Here is a 26,485-nt window from a genome sequence, read left to right as displayed (position 1 = left end):
CGCAATTGCGGTGGCTTATGCCTAAATTTAAAATATCGCCTATGCGTCGGCTTGGCCGACAAAATGAAAAAAAAAAATATCAGATGTTGCGTGGGCCTAGCCACGCAGAAGCCGACACATAAATTAATTAATAAAGAAAAAGCTAGCATGCGCCAAAGGCCGACGCATAAAGGGATGAAAAAAGCAATTTATTTTGTTTTCTAGCTAGTTTACTCTGTAAACAATAAATACCAACCAAATCAAAACCAAATCATATTCATACAAATTACTATCATTCACAATACATCCACAAACACACCAAAGTACAAAAATAATACAAATAGTTAAACAAAATCTTTGATCCATTCAAATATTCTAAAAGGATATAAATACTTAAAAATATATTAAAATTAAAATTGTACTTTACAAATTTAACTAAAAACACTAAAATGAATCCCATAGTGATGTGATCTATGAAAACCTGTAAAAAAATACAAACAATATAAATAAATAAATGAAATAATTAAAATACATAGTATATAATAAAAATGTCAAATAGTTAAACTTACAGTATAGGATGCACTTTATGGAACAGGTTTATCATCCTGCTCTAGATCATACTCATGATCGAATTGAGTTGTGCTATTGGAAGCATTTTTGTCACGTCTCATTGAAATAAGTTTTTCCTTTATAACCTTCATCTCATCCTCCAAGTGTGCATACTTCTGACTTTGCATACTAAGTTCAGCACAAAACATTTGATTTTCAATCACATGCTCAGATTGTGAAGTGCCAGAAACAGAGGCTTGAGTGAGGGAAAAGACTCCTTGGCGGAAGTTAGCAGCCAAGTTTGTCATACCATACACCCGACCTCTACTATTTCCTCCAACAGCTTTCTTCCAAGTTTGAAGCTTAATTGCAGGATCAAGTTGGTGGACATCAGTGCTAGAGTCCTGAGAACTATTTACTTGAAGGGCCCTCAAACGCTCATGATAGTTTTCCTACATATATCATTAAAAAATGAAAATGTTAGGAAATTAAAATATAAATATAAAAAAAGTTAAAAGAATAACTTACATAAGTCTCACGAGCACGGGTATCAACCTATTCACCCTTTTTGTTTGTGTGGGTGCCATAAATAGTTCATCAGGTTCTGGAGGATGACCATATTGACATTCCTAATAATGTTGTACAATTAAAAACAGTATAGGTTGCAAATGTAAAATGATTTTCATGTAAGACAGTGACAAGTACTTACCAAGGTCACTGCAATATCTGAATGTGATTTTCGACCTATGGAGTGCAGTGCTCCACCACGAGTTGAACCCCTATTGGCTTTATTTTGAGTTGATTTATCTTTGAATTGTGAATTCCAATAGTTTAGAAGTTTAGCCCATGCTTGCTCACCTATCCAAATAGGTCAGACACCCTTGTCCTAGCTTTGGTCAACATGTCACAAAGTCTTTTTCTGACTTTAGACTTATAGACCTTTTTAATTTGGCATTCATCCTGAGGTGCCCAAGTGACTATACTCTGTTAAAAACAAGAAAATATTTTGTTTCAGTTTTTCCATTTTAGTTAATCTATATGAAATTGTAATTAAAAATTAAAATTACCTGAAAGTCAGTCCACTATTTTAGTTTTTCCTCTTCACGCATGGTATCATAATGATGATATGGACCTCTAAATTCAGACCGAATGCAATGTCCAATGACCTCACTAGAAAAATTATTTGTCGTCCACATACAATACAAACAAATCAAATTACAGACATAATAACATAAAGATAAAATTAAATATACATTTAGGATGACTTACCCTATACCAAGAAGTCGGATGATGACCCTACCAGTAGGGTCACGCTGGACCTCCTCAGGGTGGAGGTTGTGCTTTGAAGCAGCAGTGGCACCATGGTCAACATGGTCAAAGAGGCCTTGCATAGACCCAACAGTAGTCGGGACAGATGAAAAAGATGTGGTGTGGACAATGAGATAAGGAGTAGTCTGCACAAATGTACTAGGGGTGGGCTGCACAAATGTACCAGAGGTGGGCTGCACAAAAGTATCAGGGGTGTGGGCTGCACAAAAGTTTTTACTCTTTGCAGCCCTTATTTAATTTACACACTCCACATCAGTATTTTTAATTTTCTGACCCAATATGCTGCCCAAATTTTTTACTCTATGCAACCCTTATTTAATTTACACTCCCTACATAACTATTTCAATTTTTTTTGGCCCAATTTGTTGTCTTTATCTTTTACTTTCTGCATCCCCTATTTCATTTAAACACCCCCACGTTACTAAAAAAATATTTCTTCATAAAGTTCCCCCAATCTTACCCATAAATTTTCCCATTACACATAACATATTTATTTTGTTCATCCATAACTTTTTTTAAATAACGAATGAAAAAATGAAAAAGTTTATTCTTTGCAGTAATATATAATAAGAACAAACATGTGAATTTATGAAACCGTTTATCTACCTGTTTCAACACTTCTACATTTTCAACAATTCTCAACATTCACAACCTCTTGCACAACAAATTCCTACATTTAAAGTCCAAAATCCTATTCATCTTTATCTAAAAAATGCAAAATCAAACCCTAAACATACAATTTTTAATTATCACAGTTTCAACTCATCCAGTCTAAATTACATACCAGCTACAACAACAACCAACCATAACACCAACACATTAAAACCCAATAATCCAAAAAAAAATGAATCAACAAATTATGAACCTTTAAACATTTACCTCCGGCAGCAACAATGGAGCAAGAGCTGGAGTTGAACCGCGAGGGTGAACGACCAGAGACGCGATGCAGAAAAACTCACACTACGACGTCGCGGAGGTGAGCAACGACTGTGCAGTAATGGACATTGAGGAGGCTTAGAGACGCAACGTGGAGGAGACAATGTCGCGGAAAAGGATCGTAGAGGCAGTGACACGGAGGAGGCTCGCAGAGGCAATGACGCAGAAGAGGCTCGCAGAGGCAGTGGGTTCGAATGCAATGTCCAATGGCCTCACTAACAAAATGATTTGGCATCCACCTACAATACAAACAAATCAAATTACAGACATGGTAATATAAAGATCAAATTAAATATACATTTAGAATGACTTACCCTCTACCAAGAAGTCAGTTGATGACTACCAATAGGGTCATGCTACACCTCCTCAGGGTGGAGGTCGTGCTCTGAAGATGCAGCGACACCATGGTCAAAGAGGTCAGAAAGGCCTTGCATAGAGCCAGCAGTAGTCGGGATAGATGGAGAAGATATGGTGTGGACAATGTGATAAGGAGTAGTCTACAAAAATGTATTAGGGGTGGACTACACAAAAGTACTAGGGGTGGGTTGCACAAAAGTTTTTACTCTATACAACCTTTATTTAATTTACACACCCCACATCAGTATTTTTAATTTTATGGCCCAATATGCTGCCCAAATTGTTTAACTCTTTGCAACCATTATTTAATTTACACACCCTAATAACTATTTCAAATTTTCTGGCCCAATCTACTGTCTTTATTTTATACTTTCTGCAACCCCTATTTCATTTAAACACCCCTACGTCACTAAAATAAAATTCTTTATAAAGTTCCCCAATTGCCCATAAATTTTTCCATTATGCATAACGTACCATTTTTTAAATAACGAATGAAAGAATGAAAAAGTTTATTCTTTACAATATTTTATTATTGATAATAAGAACAAGTATGTGAATTTATGAAAACGTTTATCTACATGTTTCAACACTTGTACATTTTCAACATTCACAACCTCTTGCACTCCAAAATCCTACATAACCGAGATTCATCTTTATCCAAAAATCGCAAAGTCAAACCCTAGACATACAATTTTTAATCATTACAGCTTACACTCAACCAGTTTAAATGACATACCAGCAACAACAACAACCAACCCATAACACAAACACATTGCAGCCCAATAATTCAAAATAAATGAATCAAAAAATTATGAACCTTTAAACATTTACCTCCGGCATCAACAATGGAGAAGGAGCTGAACTGAACTGCGACGATGAACGACCAGAGACACGGTGCAAGGAAGCTCACACTACGACGTCGCAGAGGTGAACGACGACTAAGCAACATCGGACGCGGAGGAGACTCATGAAGGCAGTGAGACTGAATGCAATGTCCAATTGCTTCATTAGCAAAATGATTTGGCGTTCACCTACAATACAAACAAATCAAATTACAAACATGGTAACATAAAAATAAAATTAAATATACATTTAGTATGACTTACTCTCTACCAAGAAGTTGGATGATGATCCTACTAGTAGGGTCACGCTGGACCTCTCAAGGGTGGAGGTCGTGCTCTGAAGCAGCAGCGACATTATGGTCAACATGGTCAGAGAGGCATTGCAGAGAGTCGGCAGTAGTCGGGACAAATGGAGAGTATGTGGTGTGAACAACGGGATAAGGAGTAGTTTGCACAAATGAGATGGGAATGGAGAAATACTAAAAAAATATGGTTATGTTGACGTGTGACGGACATATCTTGCTCCACTTAGATGTGATTCAAATATAATGTTAATTTCAAATGAGATAATAAGTCTCTCTTATATGTAACTGCCTACTTCAATGTTCTCTCTTCTCAACCAACAAAGGGGCACACTAATACCAAATTCAACCAACAAAAGGGGCACACTAATACCAAACCTAAAAACCTGAATGTCTTAGTGAAAAATGTTCATAAATATTAATATATCCCACAAAACAATTACAGGGAGAACTACTTAAACTACATAGATGTTATATCCCTAAACGTTTTATTATTGAAAATACTTAAATTGTACACAAGTTATGTCCAACTTGTGGCTTTATGCTACATCAAAATTTCCCTATTCCGTTACTTATTTAATCAATTTTTAATGCAAATTTGAAATGTGTTTAACAATATTTAAGATTATACATTCAATAACTCCTCTCACTCTTTATTTGTTATCCTAAATATGCAATGTAGAAATGTTTTAATATTTTTTGTGTTTGATAACATAAGGAATTTATTTTGTTTCATGCACCATTCTTCATTTGTTTCATGCATTTAATTTTTATACCTTCTATTTAAGGGTCTTAGATTGAAAACAATTTTATACAAAATCATTTGTTATAAATTGAATGTACATGTTTGCACCCTCATTTATAAGGTGTTAGCAAGAACACATTGCTCTAATCAGAAAAGGTAAAATAATAACACGTGAAGAATGTCTTAAAATCTCTAGAGTGAGTCCTCCAAAACATGCCAAAATTAATTATTATAAAAAAATCATACTAAATTAAAAATGGTCTAATACAGCCTTGGGATAATTTACTCAACTAACTTTTAAAGACGGTATCTAATATATGGTGGGTGATTTGCTAAGTCTCTGTAATGGTGGTGCAACTGGTTTAACATAAATTAAGGACAGGATTATAAGGTCACCTTTTTTAATTTTATGTGGTGAAGTACAAATATGTTGAAGTCCTAAAGATACAGATGCAATTATCCCCACGTATAGCTGTACACATTGTTGATTGACCGAGTCAATTATATCAATTGTGTTGGAAGGATGAACGGCACCTAGATAAATCATATTCATGTACTAAACCTATCCCCTAAACTAATAATTAAAGCTAATTTGGTAGGAACATAGCCCTAAAGAACCCAAAAGTGTCACCATTTTTTCCTTATAAACATGGGGATGACTGCTGTTATTTTATGCTCTACAGGGTGGCTACAAGGCATGCTAAGCATATTTATTAATGTTAATAACTAAAAGATCTCCAATTTGGCAGTGCAGTCACATTTATGCTAACACCTGTACTTTTACTACAGCATCAACTCCGCTGCAATCTTGACAGACAAATCACAACAGCTAAACTGCTCATTGTTCTTTCCCCGAGCTTTTCTTCCCCTTCCTACGCTTCCATTTACTCTGCATCAATCAAAATCAAATTAGGAGCTTAGAACAAGTACTAAAAAACATGAGTGCTGCAATTGCGAGTTATTTACCAGAGGCACGTCATCAGAGATCTCAGCTTTTATGTCATGGTCATCATCAGGACTCTTTGACGGTTCTATATCTGATCTCGCCATTTCTCTCGGACTACTTCCAGCATCGCTGTCATCTTCACGCCCTTCAGAATCTAATTCTTCTTCTCCATTAACATTTTCCCTCAAGGCTCCATTTGATTTATCCAGTTCTCTCTCTTCAGAACTACCTTGTGGGGCACTCTCTCTATCTTCAGAAACCCTCTCACTATAATCCTGCTTCACTTCGTTCGATTCTTCGGTATAATGAAAGTTCTTCCCTTTCCTTAGCCTCTTTCCTCTGGAACCGGGTTTTGTACTTTTGGTAGAGTTCTTCTCCTTTCTCGTGATTTCCTCAAACCCTCCAGTCAATTCCTCTTCTGAACCACCATGAAAAGAAAATGAGGAAACAAAATGAAGCACAGGTAGTGACCAAGCTAGTTGAATCGGGATACAAAGTATGAATCGTAAAGGCTATTTTTGAAACGTGAATAGTAAGTTTCAAGATCAATAACAAAAAACATATCTTTAGAATCATTTTAACATAAAGTAACATGAAATATGAAAACAAATATATAACATAATTTTAAGTCTATGCTTCCAAGAAAACAAAATCTAAACTATTTGTTGGGCTTCTAAATTTAAAGTTGCAGCCCAATTAACTATTTATAATACACAAAATAAAACATAATAAACACAGGAGAAGTTTTAAACACAACGTGACACGTGAGTTTTTATTCTAGATGACCTAATCCGGAATTAAAGAAAACATGTTTGTTCTAGAATAAAAGAAATATGTTTATTCTGAATTATTTAATTCAGAATAATAAAAACATGTTCTTAGAATTTCTGGCAAGGGTGCACTTTTTCCAGAAAGTTCAATCCGGAGCTGTTAATCTTGCAAGTACAGGGTTGTATTATAACTACAGATTCTTCTATCCGAAACACAATTTGTTGCTTTATGTAAAGTCTAATCCGGAAAATAATACAAAAAAAAGACTGTCTTTTCTTTAAATTATGGGAGTTTCACGAGAAAGCATAGGGTGCAGGAAGAAACAATCAAGTTTCAAGGCAGCTAGACCCATACCCAAGCCCAAGCCTGAAGCGGCTTTCTTTCCTTATGTTTTTTTGTTCCTAAACCCTAAATGATGACTTCTATCCCTCACCCACTGGCTGGATTCAATGTTTGCAAACTCATCGGAACATCCTAAACAAGGTGCAAGCCTACGACACAGTTCAAACCTACAACGCATAATGCTATTGTGATTGCTTTAATAGCAGACCTAATCCGGAATTTGAGAAAAAAAATGTTCCAGAAATTATGGAGAGGTGCACATTTTCCGGATAGATTAATTCCAAGTTGTAACCTTATAACCACGGATTGTATTATCTAGAATTAAATTTTGCTTTCTAGAAGCCTAATCAGGAAAATAGTACAAAGAAAACAAGGACACTATGGTCATTTTCTTAAATTATGGGAGTGTCAAGAGGAGATAGGATGGCAAATGAACCCGTTTCCGTGAGTATAGTCCAAAAATCTCTCGATTTGAACTAGAAATCCCCGCATTGGTTGATTATGGGTATGGATCCGAGTAATACCCAATTCTTTAAATTGGCTACGGGAATATGTACATATCCGCTCTCTCCCCATACATGTTCTAATATTCATCATCATCCTTGATTGAAGAGGCCCCAGCTCAGGACCAACCACTAAAGCTATGACAAGGAGGATACAAGAAGATTAGGACTCTGCTACTAATGGCAGAGACACTCTTTTATACATGTTCAAAAATACCATAACCTAGTGTAAATTTCTAAAGTAGGATTTGAATTTTCTTGCTTAAAAGTAGAGTAGAGTAGGAAATTTTCTTGCTACTTGTATTTTTGCTTTTAAGTAAATTAGGTTAGGGTTAGGATTCTAAAACCTACCTAGGGTATACTTGGGCTTAATTGCAACCCACATTAAACCCAAGTTCGATCATTAGACCTAATTAGGTCACATGGTGCACACTTGATCATGCTTGCCTTGTGACTTCATTTAGGCACCTATTTTCAAACCGAATTACATTTGAATTTCCCACCCTTTTAGCTTGTAAATGGCCGGCCCTTAAACCTAGAAATTGGGGTGCTTGGCTCATGTTTTAGTAGGTCAAAATATATGAGTGTTATGCTGTCAATTTGCAAGCCTAAGCACTCCCTTGTCTAAACCGCTGTAGGATAGACATCTTTGGTTTCCTCCTTCACCTCTCCAACTGATATGGTTGAACCAATCACTCAACATACTTCTTATGGCAACTCCAAGGAATCCATAGCTCCAATGGAGCCATCCTTGACACTATTTCCATTAAGCTTCCGCCAATCTCCTTCAAACTTCAAGAAAAAATACAAATCAGATGAGAGGATGTTATCAGTCCTCGTATCCATCCCTGTTTTAAATTACTAAAACAACTTTAATTTATTAGTTCACCTAAAAAACTTATACTAACTTTACTTTGGTCCTTAGTTTAGGTCATACTTTTGATCATTCTTCCTCATCCTTATAATTATTTCACTTTATCCAATTGTTATTTAATACCCTCATTTGATATTTATACAATTATAATTTCTTTCTTGATATTTGACATTAAAAAAAGATATGAATCATTTTGACATTGGATACTAGATAATGTCATGGTTTCTTTGGTGTAATTTTTTATAGAATATTTATTTAATTAATATTTGGAATACTCTGTTTCCTAATGGAAATAAGACAAAATTTATACCCGTTCAACTCGCACCTGCCCCATTCCCATCCCTACAAGAAAGTATGTGGGTGGAGGAAGAAACCACAAAATTTGAAGGCAAAAGACACATACCCAAAGCCCACCCAGACCTTGTTTTCTTTCTTTATCTTTTGTTTGTTCCTACTTAATCACTGCCTTCTATCCCTCACCCCCTAGCTGGATTCAACATTTGCAAACTCATGGGAACATTCTTGACGAGGATGTAAGCCTAGGATGCAATTCAAACTTACATCACATAAGGCGGCTGCTATTGCCTGCATCACCAACTTCACAACGGCATTCTAGACTCCACAACATTGAAGTGGAGTCACGCTTGTGTTTCCAATGAAATCCACACCGCATGTTAGCACCACTGTGCTAGAATTGTGGGATTCACTTGGAGATCATGATGCATGGGATACTTGAGACCACCATGGATATATTATACGTATAATATTCATTTCCAAAGCAAATTTAACGTTCAACCTTGTAATGTCTTTCAAGATATATTACCTGAGTACATTTCATTGGCTTTAGGGGCTGCTGTCTCTTCTGGATTTGATATCTCTGTAGTCTCTTTGGCATCCTCATGATGTAAATTATTTTTTGATGCACGGTTTACAGGTTTGCTGGGAGATTTCTTACCGTTGATTCTACAAGGAAAAAGTATAGAAGCCGATAAAAAAAAAGGAAAAAAGTATACAAATTATAATAAATAGAACATAAAGCAAAATCACAGATGTGCAATAAGGATCTCTGATTCCGCGCTCACATTTTTTTTGCTTTTATACTTGATGAGCCACTTGAACCTCTGTGTTTTTGCCCAGAACTATAAAGTATGAAAGTAATCAAGAAAATTAGTGCATAAAATGGAGACCATACTCAATGGGGTAGGGGTACAGCTATACAGGACCAATAAGCTAGGAAGTATCTACAAAATTTAACAATTCCCCTAATGTAGACAACACGTATTCAATTAACTTTTTTATTTTCTAAATTTTAAAATTTAATAATCATTTTATGACTATGTATTTAGAAAAACCAACTAAAATAAAAATCAATATGCCAAGCAGATACTTACGCTTCAGGTGAAGAGAGCTTTATCTTCTGGCAAGAAATTTAAAAAATAAATATATATCAGTTATTCAGATTTTAATGGTGACTGATATATTTTACTGGAAATAGAAAATATAGAAATACTTCAGAGAAAGGAAGAGAAGGAAAAAACAGAGACCTTAGTAGATTTGCGGCCCTTGTCAATAAGCTCCCAGCGCTCCTTTTCCAAACGGAGTATTTCTACATCTCCATCTTCATATAATATCTTGACATGACACAGTAACATTGTTTCATGATTGTAAGTAATAATTAACAGACAGCAGGGAGAAAAACGGTGTACCAAATCCTAAGGGCAAGTTCAGAATCATTCAACTTACCACATGCTTTCCTTTCAAAGGATCATGGGACTTAATGGTGCCTCCATAAAATCTAAAGAACAACAAAGGCACCAACATGAGAACAATTAGAAATTATAAGAAAAGGGAATAAAATCATAATTTTAGAGGAAAGCATTGAATTTTAAAGGCAATTCATATTAAAAACTGTGCTCAAAAAACTTAAAATCATGGCCCCATTTAGCTAAAATTGTCCACAAAAACTTCATAGAACAAAATAAATAAGAATGAAAAATGAAATAAGTTTCTCCCGTTAGTGAAAATTAACTTCATGAGCTTTGAATCTTTTTCATGAGCTTCTAAACGGCCAAAACTAACTTAATTTTTCATTCGGCAACTGATCCCTATAAAATTTATCATTAGCACTTACTTCTTATCCATAGGCCACCACACTTTAATTCTGCAACCAATTAGATCTTCAGTATCAATTTCACCTCCCTTTGTTGTGCACTGCACATTGTAAATCAAATCAAATTATGTATTCCAATATATTTGCACGAGCACAAATTATAAAATATATAAGGTGGGTAGGGAAAGGGGGCTTGGGGGGAAGCATAAAAGATCCATACATGATGATTGAGAAGAAGGCTAGTAATAGAGCTTACCTTAGCCATTCCTGCAATACTTTTTCTTTTCCCCTTTTTAGTGGACCCTATGGAAGACTTGTTAATGTTACTTACAGTCTTATCACTTAATTGTACACGATCAAGACTCTGTAACAGAGGCAAAAAAATAATAAGCACAAGTGTAGAGCATTTTAATCTATTAGATACCACACCAGCATAATATACTTGACAGTAAGATTGTACCATCGTGTCATGCTCATCAGGTTTGTTCAACTCATCATTATGATAACCATCAGAACCTTTAACCTTTTGTTTTAATGATGATAATAACAAATCTTTCTCATTGCCTTTGACCATTTTTTTCTGAATGGCTTTGCCATCTGCATCAGAATTAACTTCTTCATCCAACAGAAACTTGGGTTGAGGGGATTCTTCTCCTGAAACTCTTCGAGATGTCTTTGATATACTAGTTGATAATCTCAATTTTCCATGCGCAGATGAAGACCGCCTACGTTTAGGTACTGCAGTAGGTGTTGTTTCTCTAGCTTTTCTCTTTTTACCTGTTGCAGAATCTAGATCCTTCAGGGACTTCTTACTCAAAGAATGTCCATGGCCATTACTTGCTTCCAAATTAGAAGAGGTCTTTAAGTTATCCCCGTTAATTTGTCTGACCATATTTACTGTATCAAAATCATTTTCAGCCTTTTTTGTTTCCGCTGGCACAGATTTATTCCTTTTCACCTTTTTGCCACCGGTTCCCTGAGATTTTATGTGCTTTAACATCTTTCGCAGAGGTATTTCATTTCCATCTATTTCATCATCCTTCGAAGCTTCATTCTCAGCTGACTGGGAATGAACCTGACATAAAAAAAATATACGGTTCAAGATATATAAACAATGATAGTTGTCAGGTCACTTTCCCTCTGCATTTCACATACCATTTCTAGTTCAAGAGATTCAAAGTGAGTCAAGGCACTTTCATCAGCCAACCAGGTTTTAACTTCAGTTACCTGCCAATATTTCAGAGGCATTAATTAGCACTATATTTTTATTGAAAGTATTCGAAGATCTAACAATAAATGTTAAAAATAATAATACTGTTCAGCTGATTCAAGGAAAAGGCTAACTGATTTGCTTTTAGGTTACTCAGTATATATTTTACTTGTAGATGTAGTGTCATTAAACTGTGTCAATAAACATTCATGAATGAACCCAACTTCATTGCCTGTTAAGGAAAGAACAAAACCACGCTAATCACACCCATCAAGCTATAACAAGATGCTTGATTGGTAGGCAATGTTTCCCTTCAACAAAACCACCCAAGTGTATGCAGCAGAACTCAAGCTTCATGCAAATTTTATTAATTCTAAACCAAATGCTGAGTTAAAGTATCAAGTCTACAATTTCAGTACATACATTATAAAATTATTTAATGAAATTTAAAATCAGTATATTAAGTTCATATGATGCAAGCAACTCCGCTGCTATGAAACTTTCTCAATTGGAAAGCACTTTGCACATTATAAACAAGAATAAATAGCATACTGGAAGGAACTAAAAAATTTGACCAAAAATAAGGAGCATACCCCAGTGTCATCTCCTTCCTTCTCGGATGCTTTGTATAGCATTGGAGGTAGAGAAACCAAATGTGACAATCCTAGCAAATCAACATCCTTCTGCACTAAGCGTTTGGTTATTGCTAAACCAAGGTCACATAATGCATGCGAATTCTGGACATTCATTGATAAAAGATGTAAGAGTACAGTCTCCAGTCACTTTGACCTTAGCAATTTTTAAACATGTAATGGAAAAAATAATTTAATTTCAACCTTTGACTTTGATGTGTCAACTACATCTTCAGAATGCTTGATACTCAGAAAGATACAAGTGATAGTAGATATAATTTCCTTCTCTTTGTCAGTAGTTACTTCTGACTTGACATCTTCATCTCTTTGCAGTAGCATCGACAGTATTAAGTGAAACTGCCTGAAAATTCATAACATATAAATTCAAAAACAATTAGCATTTCAACCTATTATATTTTGAGGTTTGATAAATTTATAGCCATAAGCCCAGTTGCATTCCTCGTCCATATTTCAAATCAGCATCATAAGCACACTCGAAAAAAGACAAAAAAACTGTCAAACAGACACATGCAGCCATCAAATCCATACATGAAAAAGTGCTGAACATACAAAAATGTGCTCAGACTGGGTTATATCTACTACATACATATTAACAAAGAACCTGAGGTACCAAACTAAGATTCTTATAACTTATAAGCCTACCATAGTAAGTGAAATAATGCAACGCAGTTTGGTATATGCATTAAGGCAAACATTTTCTCAACTTAATGAGCATGTGGCATTCTTCATATCTTTCAAATATAAGTCAAATATTAACATTTCATACTTCAATATGTCATAAAATAATTAGAAACAGCACTAACATTTATGTATTACTAAAAGTAAACTGAAGTTCCTCTATCCCTTCTTTTCTAGATCTCTCTTTTGAATCTTTTCACGACCATTTTTAATAAACAAAGAAATTATTAAGAGGAAGACACAAATGTAAGAGGATAACAAAAGCGCTGGAATGAAAGAAATCAGAAAGAAACATGCACAACACAGAAATCTCTCCATAGATCTGTAAAAGAAAAACTCCTAAAAGGACCATTAGCCAAACACCAAAAAGAAGCTTGAAGAACTGCTCAATCCCAAATAAACTACAATGAGGACTGCTGTCCACAGAAAATTATATCATCTCTTTTCACACTATTAAAAAAGTATTCAAATACTGCATCCAGCAAACAAATGCCTTGTGCGGTAAGCGAAGATACCGGTATATATCATCATATGCTCCAAACTCCTTGCAGTCATCAACACTGGGACATGAATTGTGAGCAAGTGTATGAACTAGGTACGGAAGAATGTATTCAGGGTAAGTGGCCAAGGAATTTGCATCTGATTGTGCAGAAAGTTGTCGTGCCTTCAACTGTTGGTGCATTTGAATAATGTCAGCCAGGTTCTGTTTATCCTGAATTAAAACAAAGAGGTTATCACGGAAAAAAAAAATTGAAGTTAAAGCAAAGAAAATTTTCAATTTTGAAAGAGACAACAAATTGGCAAATTACCTCTGCAAACTTGTTTGGTTTGGTTCCAAATATGTTCAATAAGAAAGCACACGCATATTTGGCATCCAAAAGGCGGTCTTTGATATATTGGTGTATTTTACTCAATAAAAATTTCCTAGCTTGAGGGAAACTAACCTACAAAACTCAAAAAGAAGACCATGAGAAGCAGTTATTCCCACATTTAAATGAAATTTTAACAAATTAATAACCCCCTTTAAATATGAACAGAAGTAGCCTTTTTATCTTGATAAAATCGCAATGAAAAATCAATTAATACTCTAGAAGAAATTTAGTAAACAGAAGACACAGCCCACCTCGGACACCCTTAAAGTTAAGTGGAAAAGATCAACAGGTATCCTGTGATCCCAAAGTCTTGACAAACGAAGAACTGCTTTTGCACAAGCTAGCTTCAAATGGGCCTTATCAACTGAACTGCAAGTAAGCATAAATGAATACATAGTATTTAAACCCATTGTCCAATTTAAAAATTTATTTAATTTATAAAAATATAACTCTGAAGCTCATATATATACCTTGATTTTATATCCTTTGATATTTCACCGTATAGTAAAATATTCCTAAGTATATCCAGAATCCTGTCAATATCTGGACGAACATGAGCATCTTTGACTGGCAAGTAGCTCTTTACAAATGTTTTAATGCCATATATCTGCATTGAAGAAAGAAAAACAAGAGAAAACAGTGAGAAATAGAGAGAATAAGATGTCAAAAAAGAAGCCACTTATAAGCAGTTTCTTATGTATCAAATCACAACAAAAATAATAACCTAAAGTATCTTAAACAGAGTTGACAGTTCATCAAACTAACCTTCAGCATACAAAGATCGCTTTGACCATCCCAAGATGTTTTCAGGTTATCTTCTTTCTGAAACAGAAAAACACATTTAGATGAAAATCAAACAATCATGCTTATTTCATAAACAAGCACACCAGGGATTTGAAACACTTACACTATCACTTTTCAGAATCTTGTTTAGTATAAATTCTTCAATTTCCTTCTCTCTGGTTACATAGACAGGCATTGCTGTCTGTGCAATACACCCCAGAGACTGAAGTACTGCAGGCAGATGTGTTGTATCTTCCAGCATATCTACAAGTTTCTGCACATAAGGCAACAAGAAGAATCAGAATAAAGGCAAAAATTTGCATAAGGCTTCCATCTCGTGGGTTTGGATAGAGTAGATGTATCCAGTCTTATCAGTGAAAGCAGAGAGGATGTCTCCAGTATTTAAACTTGAGACCTCCAGTTCACAAGGCACCAACATTACTGTCACACCAAGGCTCACCTCTAACGAAAATCAGAGTAATAAAATGTTTTTTTAAATAATTGAATAAACTAAATCAAACCTTATATAGAACAGAGAGAGACTTGAGGCCATCATCCTTTGTAATTGCAGCCAGTGCATGGACAGCATACTTTGCCTGCCTCCGACTTCCTTCTAAACATAGTCTCTCTAATATGAGGTCTACAGAACTGCAAGAAACAAGGAGATGGTAAGAAAACTTTGCAAGGAAATGCATTTTTAAAAATGCTAACAGTGACAACAATAGTACCTTGATGTGACTGCAAGTTGTTCACGAATAGTACCACCAGCCTTAGCTACAGCATTTAGAACACCTTCCTTTATTGTATTATTATTATCTTTCAGTAATTTAACCAGCTCCTCCTCACTTCCACGAAGGAGCAATGGACTGAAGCGAGCAATTATCTGCAATTTAAAGTATACCAGGAAGTTAAAAATATTGTTCTAGCAATTCTTGATTATAATGTCCAAAAAATGAATCAAGTCATACAACTGCTTCATAGCAGATTTAAATACCATTATATTATTGGATATGACATGATACTAAAAAATAAAAACCATCGCAACTCATGTCACACTTATGAAAACCATTCTCGGGCTCTCTTTTATCAGCTTAAACAATTAAGATGAACTGATTGTATGGCATTGTATCAATGCCTCTCCAAGGCGAGTTCTATCCATAACACCTCCATTCTAAAATTATGTTAAATCCCCCCCACCCACTGAAGTTGCAGGTTTGGGTTCTTTCCACTTGAAAAATTTTCACAATTCCTAGGCATCCCCCAAACATTTTAAGCTTGTAGAATAAGTTGGCACTTGACAGACACAATACTCTTAGCTAACTAATTCCAATCAACCAGCATCCAGCAAAGACATAAATTCTCGCTTTGCTTTGCAATCATTACAAGCAAAAGCTGTGAAGTATTTGCTTATAATTCATAGACAAATGTTAAATAACAGTGCAAAAAACAAAGCCAGATGGCATATTCTTACCACCAATATATTCATGCAAGATTGTGTATGCTGAGCTTTTTCTGCAGATTTTTGAACTGTTGTTTCTTGGAGAATTGTTTTTACATGCTCCTTGTTAAAAAGCAAATAAGAGCCTTTCACAGAGAAGGTGTTCAAAAACTCAAAGAGACGATGTTTTTCTCCAAGTATTTTAAGCAAATCATCCTGCAAACAAAAAAAATACTTAAAATCAGTACAAAACATACTACAAGCTACAGCTTCTTTCTTTCTTTCAGGAAAGTAAAAATAAGACAATGTTTGTCAGAATCATAAGAATGAGATTATATTTTAAATGTTGAAACTTGCAAAGTTGCTCCTTATCATAGACCCCCTAAAAGTAAATATCTGTTTGGAATTATGGTACTGAATGTATGTAGTTTGCTCTTATTGGCACATATAAGAAATGTTCAGAATGGCTTCAGGAGAGAAGACACATAGACAGACGAATGACATTATCAACATCAACTTCTGAATCTTGTTATACTGTTTTGTGTTTAAGTGTAGTTTAGTAGATGCCAAAAGAGCAATTGTCTTGGTTGTGGCATTATTTAAGAAGATTAGACTAAATAGAGTATGCATTACATAATAAGGTTAGCACTAGATTACTATGCTGCTGACAAAGGCTAGCAAAGTAGTACCCACAGGCAGAGTAAATGAACAATTAATCAGATTCATAACCAAGAAAAGTAAAAACACATGAAGAGCATAGTCTATTGCAGTAAAATCTATGGTAGCAACTAATGACAGGGCCAGAAAAGGATTGAAATCAGACATATAACATGGACAAAATTGTGACCTGAATTCATGGGAAGTAAGCAAGTGATATATACCACATGAATTGAGAATGCCCATACAATTTGAAACCATGGTTTCCCAAATAACTACCCCCAACATATCTATCCGGTATTGGTTATTTTACCCGGTAGGCACGAGCTTGATGGAAACTAGTATTTGGATCAACAAGATTAGTCAAAATCTTCCAGATATTAGCATCTTTTAATTGATCCAGAATTAGGAAACTCTCTTCAGCTTTTACGGGGTCAGCAAACGAACGGGACATTACTCTGAAACAGAAAAGAATCTTCTTTTGCACCTCGGGAATATCTTTATCCTGCATTTAAATGAGAATCAATTCCTTTTCCTTTGCAAAATTTTGTTTGATAATTTCATTCCAATCTCCAATATCAAATACCTGACTCATCTGCCTCAAAGACAGATACTTCTGCATCTCTTGCTGTAACCTGTACCAAAGAGGTATGGTATAGTTAAAAGGGAAAACTTTTATTGCTCACTGATGTTGAGACACCAGAGTTGTGTAAGCCATCTGCCCATCACAGAAATGAACCAAGCTTACCTTTGTTTCTGCTCCAATATTTTTTCAAGAGCTTTTACCTCCACTCTATCAAATCCAGAGAAAATTCCAATCCAATGTTTAGCAATAACACTGACTGAAAATTCTAGAGGAAACAGTGACCCACACAGAACAGATTCAATTATATCAGATCTGCAAAAAAATTTAAAAGGAGAAACACCAGTTATTAGAACTCTAACACTACAAAAAACACATAGAAAACTAATTTTGTACTTGAAAAAGTTTGCAGGTACTTAAACAAGTTATGCTATAGAGTAATGACAAAAAAAAAACAATGCAACAAACTACAACAAGGAAATCACTGGCCTAAGTAAGGGTGCCCTCCTTCTAATACAGCACATATTTTAAGAATCACAAGATCTTTTTCTTCAATGGCATAATATTTTTTAATGAATATTATACAAAACCAAATAAAACAAAATCCATATTATAATCAATATGAAAATACAGAATATATACTAAATATTCATTTTAATCCACTGTTCTGTAAAGTTTATGTATAGTATCCATTCATGCACAGCCAAACCATTATAGAAGTTTGATTTTCATAAATCACTGCTACTAAAATAGGGGACCAATTTTTACGCTCATAGTAGATTGAATTTAAAACTCAAATATAGACTAATTAAATGACAAAACTTGAGTTTTATGCTTTATCAAATATACTTTTTGTTTATTATTTGATATTCAAGCTCAAATTTGGGGATGATGGAAGTATTCTAAATAAATATTATCAAACAGATGACCAGTATGACATATAAAGGTTATATAATAAATATATTTTTTATACCATACAAGACACTAATTTTTAAATTGGTCCCTATATCCCAAACTTTTCAACTCAGCCCTTATATGTACCATCATTTTCAATTTGTTTCCATCATCTGTTGCTATAAAGTAGTGATATTGGAATGAAGAAACTGTGAAGATTATAACCTAATTGAAAAGTATTTTATGTATAGGGACTGGATTATGTATCCCGGTGACTATATATGACAATCTTTTTCAATTTGTTGCCTATAATCCTAGGGTCTGGATACAATGGAAGAGTGAATCAGATCTCCTGCTGTGGGAAGGTAATTCACATTAATTAATCAACAGCTGATATTTTTGCCTTTTTACTCTTTTTCATTTCCCTCTCTAACCCTCTCTCTTTCCTAGTTTCTTTTCCCCTTCCTTCTTCTTTGTTACCACCAGTAGCTGTCTGCAGTGGCACTCCCTCCTCCATTTCCTTCCTGCAGTGAAGGCTCGGTAATCATCACTGCTCAATGACTCCACCTAACATGGAACCAAAGAACTCAAATTCGCATGGTCAGACATTCCACCTACACATGACGCTTCCTATTAGTGTTAACAAGCACGAGATTCACCTTGAACCCATCATGTTTCAGAATGTTCTTAAACCTCAGCAGCAACTTCGCCATCCTGGCTAGGTCCATGTCCAAAGCATCATTGATTATGAATGCCAGACAGAGCGGTGACGGGATTAATTCTGAGCACACCCTCCACCATCAGTCCATTAACTCGAATCCTGTTCACATGAGTTAATTCAGAGGACACCTTCCTTCACCATTCTCACTTTCATTATCTAGATTAACCATTTCCCAAGCACTAGCAATTTCAAATTCAACTGCTAGCCCCAAAGCCCAAGCTTTAATTTGCACACACATTACACTAATTTATCTCTTTTTTTTTTCATAAATAAATCCCTTGGACGAAGTTGACATTACATAGGTTCATTTAATTTAATGATTACATTTGAATGGAGGATGCCAAGGGGAATGAGTCTTATCTTGGCAACACAGTTTCCATTCTTCTTCATTTTCAGAAAGACAAACACAGCGATGTCCACAACAAAAATAATTTCTTTCTTTCTTTTTTTTTTTTTTTTGCTTCCATGTTCTAAGAAAGAAAAAGAAAGAGTAGGTAGGGAGCATTTAAGGAGTGGACCAATGGTTTGTTGAAGGCACCAATGCAATATTGAAACGGCCAGGTACAGCAGCAGTAGGAAGCATCTATGTCCAATCAAACATAAAGGAGTGGGAAGGGTATGTGTTACGGGACCAGGAAAGTGACAATGGGAGCAAGGACAAAGGAAACAGAGTAAAAAAAAGGATCTCAGCAGTTAAAACAACAATTAATAAATCTAACACATGTAAAGTACTCTCCTAAAGTGGAGACATATTTGGCTCTCCCACCATAGCCAGCACCATAATCATATTGCGACTCCAACAAACAGTATTATATAACATACAGTCACAGCCTAATTGAAAACAATTGCAAGTTGGGTGCTAAATTTAAAAAGAAAAAAAATATATATAAGAACCAGTTTGAGATTGAGTCATGTATAAGGACCTAAATTGTATTTCAAACATATATCTGACCTTAAAATAAAACTAGAATTGCATCAATATAGATATTTGTGGTGAATGATTATTAAAAATGTTATCTATTCTCTCTGCCATTTCAAAATAAAAATTTACTACTATAGAAAAATGGATTGATAAATCAATACTAACATAGACATTTTGTATTGTCTAATAATTAATGGGCACTCATCTCAAGTGACTACTCAACTTTCTACTAGAAATAGAGTCTGAGGTAATTGAACTTCAGAGTACATAGCCTTAGTTGGATTAAATAAGAATAAGACGATAAAGTGCAGAGGCAATAAAGAATATAGCACAAGTATTTCACCGGAAATCTTTGTCATAAAAACATCTAAGAATCTTCCCAGGAATCCAGTTGTATTCATTAGGATTGACAGTGTCACTGTTCTTTTCACAAACAACTCTATACACTTCAGCTAATCTTTCCATTGTATACTTTTTAACAAGTAGCTGCAAATGCAAAGGAAAATGATGAAACGGATACTGTAGTTAAAATTATCAAACAGTTAATTAAGATATAGAAACAAAAACAAACATTTAAAAGGTATGCATACAGATTTATCGCGAAGCCGTTCTGAAACAAGTTTCACAGTTTCAAGCGGAACAGCATTCAGGGCATGACATGCCACGTCACAGATAACAGCCACGACTTGTTTTCGAACATTTTCATCAAAATCCAGCAGCCGTTCACAAAGGGAAGCTAAGATTGATCCAATTAAAGTCAGAAAATATAGGACAACAATAAAAGGAAACAAAGACAAGACTGAATGTATGAACATGTGTTTAGTGCACTCACATATTATTTGAGGAGCTTCAGCTCTGAAAGGATTTAACAGCAGACAGTTCTTTACATGCTCAAGGACAGACATGCGGACATCAACAACTCTATCAGTCAACCTCTTCAAAAATTCTGAAAATATGGGCTGAAATGCTTCAGGAATGGAAGATCCTGGAAGAGAAATTATGTCGCCAACCAAGTTCATAGCTTTCAAACGGGTTTCCAGCTGGTCAGTCTACAAATTCCAAATTACAAGTGAGAATCCAGACTATATTGCTAAACCCATGAACAAAATATGAGAAATAAAAATGACAATGTGACTTTAATAGTACAACTTCATACTTTACAAAACACAGAACCTCCACAAAGTATAAGTATAAATTTAACCCAAAAAATATTTATCATAGCAACAAGGCTATTATATCGGAAATAAAAGGCACTGTTCAAAAAGACATGGGCCATCAATGTTAGCATCCAGTCCCCAATTAGGAAGGAGTACAGCAGGACAAATAAGGATGGGCCCAGGTAGCTGGACCTTGTCAGTATATTTGTCAATAGAACACAGCTGATATGATGGCATCATGTGGCTGGAAGCAGCAATAAGCCAGTGTCTAATTTTTATAAAGTGGCTGTCAAACCCGCTTTGACATGCACTATTGTCGAAATCACATGCAGTGCAGACGAAGATCATAAAATTGCAGATCTTATGAGCATTTAAGGACTCTTATATATGCCGAAGCAGATCTGTAAAAGTAAATTCTTGTAATCAGAGTGAAATCACTGATCTTCATAGGATCAGGGATTAGCAATCCTTTGTAAGTAAATTTGGCTCAGGCAAATGGGCTTTACATTGTGTCATGATTTTGCAAAGTAACCCTTATTTTATAATTCACTCATTTATGCCCTACCCTAGTGGTCTCTCCCTCGCCACATTCAAATCACCCCCGACCCCTCACCCCTTATTCTTACTCTCTACTGTCTGCCTTCTGTTTGCGAATTCTGACTTTGGGGATTTCTCTATTCTTCACCTTCTCTTTGCACGTTCAGAATTTGGGCTCCCCTCTGCCTTGTGGGCTGATTTCAGCAATCTGAAACTGCACTCTAGTCTCTGGCCATCTGCATCTCTGCCTTGGGTATTGATTTTGGTTGGGTTTAGGGTTTGGGTTTTGCATCTCAAATTTGCAAACCCACCCTAATTTTATGAATCCTCATTCATGTCCTACCACCGTGGCATCTCCCTCACCACATTCTCAACTCCACCCCACCCCATCTCTCCTTGTTCCTTCTCTCTATTCTCCGCCTTCTTTTTGCAAATACTGACATTGGGAATCTCTCTACTGTCTGGCTTCTCTTTGCACATGAATTCTGACTTTGACCATCTGCACCTCTGCCTTATGAGCTGAGTTCAGCAAACTGTGACTGCATTCTGGTCCCTGGCCACCTGCATCTCTGCCTTGTGTGCTGATTTTGGCCTTCTGTAACTGAATTCTGGTGTCTTCCTTAGGTTCTGATTTCACCCATTTGCATCTCTGCCTCAAGTTCTGATTTCAACAATAGAAGTTATCACACCTCTATCGCTCTGTTCTCTGTTTTATGTCCTTATGATTTATCAGTGAATATGTGTATGAAATTTGAAATTAAGTATAGCTAAATTTTGTGATTCGTATGTTATTTGTTATATGTTGTTTTATGTATATATGTAATGTATCTTCAAGTATAATTTTGTATTTTTAATGATAATACAAACAATCCATGTTACAAATACCAACCCTACTTCGTCCAATTTTCCATCTCCCTCCTCGTCTTAGGTAGGACTTCAATTTTGACAACATTGACTCTGCAGCTGTCACAGCCATTACTGGTGGCATGGGGCCAAAAAACCCTTTTCCCTTGATTGAAAGTTGTCTACCAAATTTTTAGGGACAATATAATAATTGATCTCCCTTTTTTCATTAGATAGAGTGTGAAACCCTTCCAAACAAGCTAAATCACACACTGCTCTCACAGATCTTTCCTCTGTTCTGTGATAGGCTATGGGTGCATTTCCAACCAACTCACAATTAAAGCACTATAGCTCACTGTCCTATGATTTCTATTCTGTTTATGTCCTTGGCTCCGCTTTGTTCACATAAGAAAGGAGTCTCTTGCTATGTTATTTTTCTTTGTTTATACTAATTAACTCTGGTTACTTAGTTCTATTTCTATGATAGGTTTAAAATTATGAGTTTCAATAATTAATCATAAATGACTTTATTATTAGATCCTTTTTTTATTTGAACATTCTATATGTATTATTAATAATCTAATTTACATCTACAAATTTCATAATGATGGTCATCCTGCTATAGCAATCCGTTAATTAATTAGGCTGTTATGGAGAGACAGAAAAGGAGAGGGAGGCAGCTAGTTGGTTATCGTGTTGGGGGGAGAAACTAGGCTCTCAAATCCCCATAATTTTCTGCCAAGAGTTTACTTTGTACTTTAGGTTTCCGGCATCCAGAGAAGGAGTCTGTTAAATAAAAATATTTTTTTTCTTGTTAATCCCAATTCTCTGAACCAGTTTCTATCATTCTAACATCAGTAAGGAAAGAAAACTAAATTACTAATTACCAGTAGCTCTCCAGTCACATAAGGGAGAACTCCAGACAGGATCTGAGGAGCACAGCAATATAGATCATAGATAACTCCATGGTATTCCACTTGATTGTTCACCGGCTTGCTATCTCCAGACATTAATGAAAGCAAAAATTGTTTAATGCTAGGTTCAAGTTTTCCTACACATTGCTGTATGACATTCATAGCAAGCCTCCTTGCAGCCGTATTAACAGCCTGGAATTAAATATCCACATCATCAAGTTTTTTAATAATATTTGAGCAATACGAGAATCAGCTATCTTCCTTTAACAGGAAATTAGTTTATGAAAGAAATACTTACTTTTTTTTCACGGCCTAATTTAGACAGCAGAATAGATAAAAGATCCTCACGCACATCCTCACTCTCTTCTAAGAGAACCACCATTATAGTTTCCATGGATGACAGAACACTTTCCGGATGATCATCTCTAAGCATAAAAAAAAATATATATATATATATAGGTACCATTATTAATACTAAGAGGAATAACCATAGAAAAACTGACATACAATAAAATGGCTAACAACAACAATCAAGCCTTATCCAACTAGGTAGACTGTTTATATAGCAGGACATCCCTAGCCTCTCAAAAGATTCAAATTCCAAGGACACAAGATGTATGCTTTGTCAAATTATCTTTACTCCATTTCTCATTTTTTTATGATTGGCAGAGAGAAAAAATGATCCAGAAAAATATAACATACTACAAATTATCTAGTCTATAATCTTGGAACTGAATTGCAGAAACTTGCAGGAGGAAATCTGCATTTGTTACTCCTTAAATTGACACACATCTCATAATTCAATAAAGACTTTATGATAGACAAACCTGGCAACTGCAAAGAAAATACTGAACATTTCATTCACCAGATCATTGCATTCAAGATCCAACATGACAACACATGATCTATATTTGGCGAGAGTCTCCAATATAACAACTCTCCGGCCAAAGGATGGACCATTGGTATCACTTAGACCTCTAAAAGTGCCTACAATCAAGTAGAAGATATCCTGCAAGGAGGTTCAACTAAGATCAGAAAAAAAGATCATCGTAAATTATGTTCCCAACAATTTTGTGGCTGAAACAGAAAGTGAAATCATTGTATTTTTTAGCAGTAAAATAGAAGACAGACTATAATTAGATAATCTGAGTAGATGAAAGGAACCTTTAGAATGGCATCACTGTAAGGAGCTTCGGGTGCAGTGATCCGAGTTATCTCACACACACATGTTGCAACTAGAAGCTTGACATCCCTATCTTGGTGCTTCAACAATTCTGGCTTAACAATTGCATTGAAAAAAGGCTTCATTGACTCCAATGTTGATGTCGAAGGTGACTGGTCCAACTCAGCAAGACATGGAGTAGCTTGCTGCATATTGAAAAAATATTGAGAGCTGAGGGAGATTAGCAATTACCAAAACCAAAGGCCCAGTAGCTTTATAAGAAACTACTTTCTTAAGACTACATCCATGTGAGCAACTTCACAGTAGTATTTGAACCTATATCTCCAGTCCATCATTCACAAATCACAGTCTGATATACGTTCTCTATATTCATATTTTTATTCCATTAAAAGACTTTGTAGTTGATCTAATAATCGAACTCGAGTAAACGGCCCCTTCAATCTCAAATGCAAATAAACATGAATGTTGCAAAAGAGGAAGAAAGAAGTGTAAATGACAATTTAGTTTTTATCAGTATCCTCATTATCCAAAATATAGGCAACTTGTCAAGAATAAACTACAGCACGAGACAATCAAACGCCCTGGTTAACAACTTCTCATATTTTAGCGCACAGATTGAAAAGTTACCCTAACTCCAAAGATTCTCATCCAAATCATCATAAATATCTCCAAACTCAGGCATAGTAAATCTACTAGTTCTTATTCTCAATCAAATAACACGTTAAAGCAGTAAATTCGGCGGAAGCAAAGCCCACCGAATTGAAGGCGTGGAAGCTAAAATAAATCCTATTTTCCTAAAAACAGAAATCGCCATAAAAGAAAAATCGTGAGTCTAGTTTCCTATTATTTCCAAACAGAAAGCAACGGATATAAGGAACAGAAAAGAGAGAAGAAAGTTCTGAATTGGAAAAAGCAAAATAAAATGAGGAGGTTTTGAGAGGTGGCGAAGAGGAGAATTTAGAACGAAAAAATGCAAACCTTCAAGAGCTTGACGAGAGCGTCTTTGGAGGAGGGAAGAGTCTCGAGTTTGGATCCCAGCTCCTTGAGTTGCAGGTGAGGCTTCTGAGCCATAATTCCTCTCTTGATTAAACGCTGTCGTTTCAGTGCTCTTTCATGGACTTGGAGGGAAGAGAAAAGAAAGAGAAAAGAAAGAGGGTTTTGGTTTTGGCTCCGCTCCGATGTTTGCGTTTATGTTTTGTTCTGTCCACACCCCATTCACTTGCCTTCTGTTTTCGAACACCCAACCCAACTTTTTATACTTAAAAGCGGTAATTTTAATTAATTAACTTAACACGATAATTTTTTTTTAAATAATAAATATATCTTTTGTGTTGGCGTCACTCTTTTTAGGATATTTTCGGATCTTTCCTTCCTTCTTTTACTTTTTTTTAACCTTTTCTTACACTCCCACACACGTTGATGCGGCCAGCGATCATATCATAAGTCATTGTTTTGTATAATTTTTTTTCTTTTAAATCTCAACAATTAATAAACATAAATTATCATTTGTTTAGGTTAAAAATACTTATAAATATCACAATTTTTTTTTCATCCTTTCAAAAAAAAGATACAAAATAGGCTACAAATTAATTTTTTATATTTAAGAGAAATGTAAAAAAAATTAAGAAAAGGATTATCATACGTTGGTTAGTTTAAAAGGAAAAATAATTAATTTAATTGCTTACTTCCATAAATCAATAATATTTATATAGAATAAAGTAAACATGTCTCTTAATACAGTATCACATATGGACACTTATCAGATTGTCTTTTAAATTATAAATGTATACTAAATTTAAATATAATGAGTATATATAATAAATTATAATTTAATTCCAAAGTTTGAAACTATTCT

The 26,485-nt window shown here is 35.1% G+C and overlaps 1 protein-coding gene and 1 long non-coding RNA gene across 4 annotated transcripts; both read right to left on the bottom strand.

Annotated features, from left to right (window-relative positions):
• Nucleotides 1-241: 241 nt before the first annotated feature.
• Nucleotides 242-2,293, bottom strand: LOC137806793 (uncharacterized). The gene is made up of 6 exons (XR_011080412.1): nt 1,798-2,293; nt 1,596-1,698; nt 1,238-1,512; nt 1,057-1,157; nt 549-980; nt 242-460 (listed from the first exon to the last, which is right to left on the bottom strand). It is a non-coding gene; the product is annotated as an uncharacterized lncRNA (long non-coding RNA).
• Nucleotides 2,294-5,253: 2,960 nt separating this feature from the next.
• Nucleotides 5,254-25,877, bottom strand: LOC137806792 (sister chromatid cohesion protein PDS5 homolog A-like). Of its 3 annotated transcripts, none has more exons than XM_068607075.1 (33): nt 25,609-25,877; nt 24,612-24,815; nt 24,275-24,456; nt 23,746-23,872; nt 23,421-23,639; nt 20,829-21,045; nt 20,587-20,732; nt 20,340-20,482; nt 17,625-17,774; nt 17,463-17,511; nt 17,190-17,381; nt 16,253-16,435; nt 15,510-15,664; nt 15,303-15,429; nt 14,906-15,055; nt 14,764-14,820; nt 14,469-14,605; nt 14,250-14,367; nt 13,936-14,070; nt 13,642-13,838; nt 12,632-12,788; nt 12,389-12,532; nt 11,741-11,812; nt 11,046-11,660; nt 10,842-10,949; nt 10,607-10,686; nt 10,219-10,270; nt 10,020-10,106; nt 9,867-9,892; nt 9,558-9,614; nt 9,299-9,438; nt 6,006-6,403; nt 5,254-5,928 (listed from the first exon to the last, which is right to left on the bottom strand). In XM_068607075.1, the coding sequence occupies exons 1-33, from the start codon at nt 25,699-25,701 to the stop codon at nt 5,878-5,880; spliced, it is 4,968 nt and encodes a 1,655-aa protein (XP_068463176.1). In that variant the 5' UTR covers nt 25,702-25,877; the 3' UTR covers nt 5,254-5,877. The 3 variants fall into 3 exon arrangements, with proteins under 3 accessions (XP_068463176.1, XP_068463177.1, XP_068463178.1); XM_068607076.1 differs by having other exon boundaries at nt 9,867-9,889; XM_068607077.1 differs by lacking the exon at nt 11,741-11,812.
• Between the last annotated feature and the right edge of the window lie 608 nt (nt 25,878-26,485).

The sequence above is a fragment of the Phaseolus vulgaris genome, chromosome 3 (assembly GCF_000499845.2).
Source record: "Phaseolus vulgaris cultivar G19833 chromosome 3, P. vulgaris v2.0, whole genome shotgun sequence".
Classification (NCBI taxonomy): domain Eukaryota; kingdom Viridiplantae; phylum Streptophyta; class Magnoliopsida; order Fabales; family Fabaceae; genus Phaseolus; species Phaseolus vulgaris.
The sequence above is the reverse complement of the archived record's forward strand: the minus strand, read 5'-3'. Positions and strand labels throughout refer to the sequence as shown.